This window comes from Vombatus ursinus, unplaced genomic scaffold (assembly GCF_900497805.2).
Source record: "Vombatus ursinus unplaced genomic scaffold, bare-nosed wombat genome assembly UNPS02014818.1, whole genome shotgun sequence".
In the NCBI taxonomy this organism is placed as follows: domain Eukaryota; kingdom Metazoa; phylum Chordata; class Mammalia; order Diprotodontia; family Vombatidae; genus Vombatus; species Vombatus ursinus.
Window position 1 is genome coordinate 31,554,745 of NW_020954596.1, and position 3,730 is coordinate 31,558,474.

At 40.0% G+C, this 3,730-nt stretch overlaps 1 protein-coding gene across 1 annotated transcript in view; it reads left to right on the forward strand.

Annotated features, from left to right (window-relative positions):
* Positions 1 to 3,227, forward strand: part of LOC114023870 (cytosolic beta-glucosidase-like) — a 116,975-nt gene extending 113,748 nt beyond the window's left edge. The window contains exon 5 of the mRNA XM_027836680.1: positions 3,025 to 3,227. Coding sequence (XP_027692481.1) covers positions 3,025 to 3,227 — 203 coding nt within the window. The remainder of the gene's footprint in view (positions 1 to 3,024) is intronic.
* The last annotated feature ends 503 nt before the right edge of the window (positions 3,228 to 3,730 follow it).

Below are 3,730 nucleotides of genomic sequence, written 5' to 3' on the forward strand. Positions count from 1 at the left end.
AGAAGAAGAAGAAGAAGAAGAAGAAGAAGAAGAAGAAGAAGAAGAAGAAGAGGAAGAAGAAGAAGAAGAGGAAGAAGGAATATCCAGTATTCCCTTTCTCTTGACTCTTGGCTCATATGCATGGATATCATGTTTTCCATCTTCAAACAACACTTTATTCAAAAGGGACCAAAACCACCCTGTTTTGCTCATGTCTGCTTCGAGGTCACCCATGAGACACTTTCTCCGCCAAAGACTTTGTGTGCCTCCAACAGGCACAAATGGAAAGAGGATGTGAGTAAATTAATCTGTTATAAATGGTTCATCTGTGAAATCTACATGATGCTCAAAGAAAATCATTGCCTAAGGTCTGGAGACTTTGAGGCGCGGGGAACTTCAGGTGTGCCTCTTTAGGAAAGCCGATAGGTGAAAAGTCAGGGGTTTACACCGGAATGGTTATGGAGTGATTCTTCATTTGACTGAAAACCTCCCTATAGGATTCCTTTAGCCAGAAACTCTTCTATGTTTTTGAAATGAGATTGGATCTGAAGAATGTTGACTTGTATATAGGCTTTAAGGAACACAGCTAGAATTAATTGTAGAATGTTAGCTCTGGAAGAAATCTTCTCAGATCTTCTCATTTTGTTTTACGAACATGTTAAGTGAGGTCCAGAAAGAAGGCATGTGACTCAGTTAAGGTAGCACGTTTAATTAGTGGTAGAACTGGTACTACAATGCATACATCCTAATCAGCAGTGCAGTACTTAAAAAAAAAAAAAAGAATCATTACACAGGCTCTGCCTTGCTCCCATTAGTCCCTTGATTCAGGGTTGTTGTCTGCTGAGGCTAAGGTCCTTTCTTCCTCTTACTTCTCTCCATGCTCTCATCACTATCCATATCAACCTTATCTGTTTGCATTCTATATTCTCCTCTGTTCCACCATTCCATTTGGGCAATCTGGAACCCCTGCTCCTAGTTAACAAACTCGACCTCAGTATAGATCTCAAAAATCTGCATCCTTCTGGGTGATCCTGTGTCCCTGGTGACCCTCTCAAGCACTAGGTGCTCCTTCTCTAATCCTAATTCTCTCCTCCCTGCTACCTCCTACCACTTCCCCACCCCAGGCCAGGAGGAAGAAGAGATAGTATGACTTGCCCTTAATTGCCACTTCCAGAATTTCCCTTTGCCACCATCACCGGCAACCTCTCTTGCTCAGAGGTTCACTCAATCTGTCTTTATTACCCAGTCCAGATCCTTGTAGTAGTCTTCTATGTAGGACTCTATGTCACTCTTTTTCCTTTATTCCTTTATTCTCCAACACCACCTCTACCTCTGTCATTCCCTCAACCTTCTCCTCCCCCTATGTCCAATCAGTTACCACGTCTTTGTGGATTTGACTTCCAAAAAATCTTTTGCATCTGTCCTTTTCTTTGCATCATTCATGCATCCACCACCCTGGTTCAGTCCCTTGTCATGTCTTGCCTGTTCAATAATTTTCTAATTGGCTTCCCTGCCTCAAGTCTCTCTCCTCTCTAATCAACCCTCTATGTAACTGCCAAACAGATATTTCTAAAACACAGGAGTGATCATATTATTCTGTGGCTCAAAAAGCTCTAGTTTTTCCTCTTTTATCTACAGGAATGAATAAATGAGAAAGGATTTATTAAGCACTTACTATGAGTCAAGCTAGGGCAACTAGGTGATGCAGTGGGTAGAGCACCAGGTTTGGAGTCAGGAAGACTCATCTTCTTGAGTTCAAATCTGGCCTCAGACGCTTGTTAGCTGTGTGACTCTGGGCAAGTACCTTAACCCTATTTTCCTTAGTTCCTCATCTACAAAAATGAGCAGGAGAAGGAAATGGCAAATCATCTCTGCCAAGAAAACCCCAAATGGGGTCTCAGAAAGTCAGAAATGACTGAAAAACGACTGAACAAATGTGCCAAGCGTAGAGAACAGAAATTTAAAAAAAGCTCGATAGATCCTTGTTTTATGGAACTCACATGGCTAATTGGGAGAGGCAACACATAAAAGAAAGGTCAGGTCCTGGGTAGATGAAAAGTCCATTACTCCTAAGGATGCAGTGGTGGGACAGATGGCAAAGCCCAGAGGTCCTTAGGTTACTTAAGCAGTTAAATTGATGGTGTTAGGGGAATGACAGGCATAAAGGCAGGGCAGATGGCAAGGCCTGGTGGGTCTTCATCTCATCAGAACAAATAGAATTATTGACTTTTATCTTATTCAGACACTGAGTAGTCAAGCAGCCCAGGCAAGGGAGATGGCAAAGGGGTAGGGAGAATATGAGCTCCTCCGTAGCCTTCAGACTTCCTTTTCAGGTTGATAACACATCATGTCCCTTCAAATACTGTGCATTCAAGTCAAGCTTGCTGCCTTTCATAACTGACATTGTCTCTGTGCCTCTTCATAGAAACTGTAGCTTCCTTCAGGATTCAACTCAAATGCCACCTCCTGCATGAAGCCTCTCCTGATCTACCCAGCTATTGCTCCCTTTCTCCCTCATATTTACTTTGCATGCATTCTGTACATATTGTGTATGTACACAACTTGTTTGCCACAGTAGAATGTAGGGTAGGTAGTATTTATTTTTTGTCTTTTTGTCCCCAGCATCTTAGAGTGTACCTAGCACATAGTCAAATGCTCAATAATTGCTTGATTGATATTAGAGGACTTCAATATACATTCTATATATCCTGTTCTCTTGAAGCCTACCTTAGAGAAGCAATGAGGTTAATGGAAAGAATCTTCTTGACTTGGAGTCAGGAAGACTTAGGCTCAGATCTTGCTTCTGATACAAAATGGATGACCATGGGCACCTCATTTTTCAGAGCCTCAGTTTCAACATCTGTAACGGGGATAATAGTATCTCTAGTACCTATCATACTAGGCTATTGTGAAAACCAAAAGAAATGATGCTGATAAATGTATGTCCTTCACAAATATTTAGACCCCATATAAATGTCAAGTATTTTGTTTCTGTGTAAATCTTATATAGATATTAATGTTTGGTTTGTTTGTTTGTAATTACAGCTATCCATCTTGATAAAGTCAATCTTCAATTATATTGCATCTGGTCTCTTCTGGATAACTTTGAGTGGAGCAGCGGATATAGTAGTAGATTTGGCCTCTACCAAGTTGATTTTGAAAATCCAGCTCTACCCCGTGTTCCTTACAAATCAGCTATGGAGTATGCCAAGGTCATCCAGAATAATGGAATCAAAGGACCCCTATAGAAACAGTGACGTGAGAAAACTCAAGCTTGGAGAAAAGTCCTTCATGCCTGCATAAAAATACTCTTGACAGTTCCTATGGAGCAGACTTTATCATCAAATCCCATTACTGACTATCTACAAGTTAAAACAAATTCAAGATTATGGATGTCTATAAGAATGAAGGGAGTTTCTTTACTGGAAGTTCCATATACTAATGTAATCAAAGGTCTAATCCAAAAAATATTGAATGATGACTTTGAATGACATCTTTAGTTACTTGTTAATTCTTATTCTTTATCTCCAACAGGATATGAGGTATTGGTTTTTTCTTTAATTGTTTGAGATATTACAGAATTTTATGTGTGGAAGAGACAGAGATAATTTAATCTCACCTCATTTTTTTCATTATTCAAGGTATTATAGAATTTTTCATGTGTAAGAGACCTTAGAGAACATTTAATTCCACCCCCTCATTTTACTCATTTGATCCCACCGCTTCTTTTTTCCCCCGATTATACAAGATA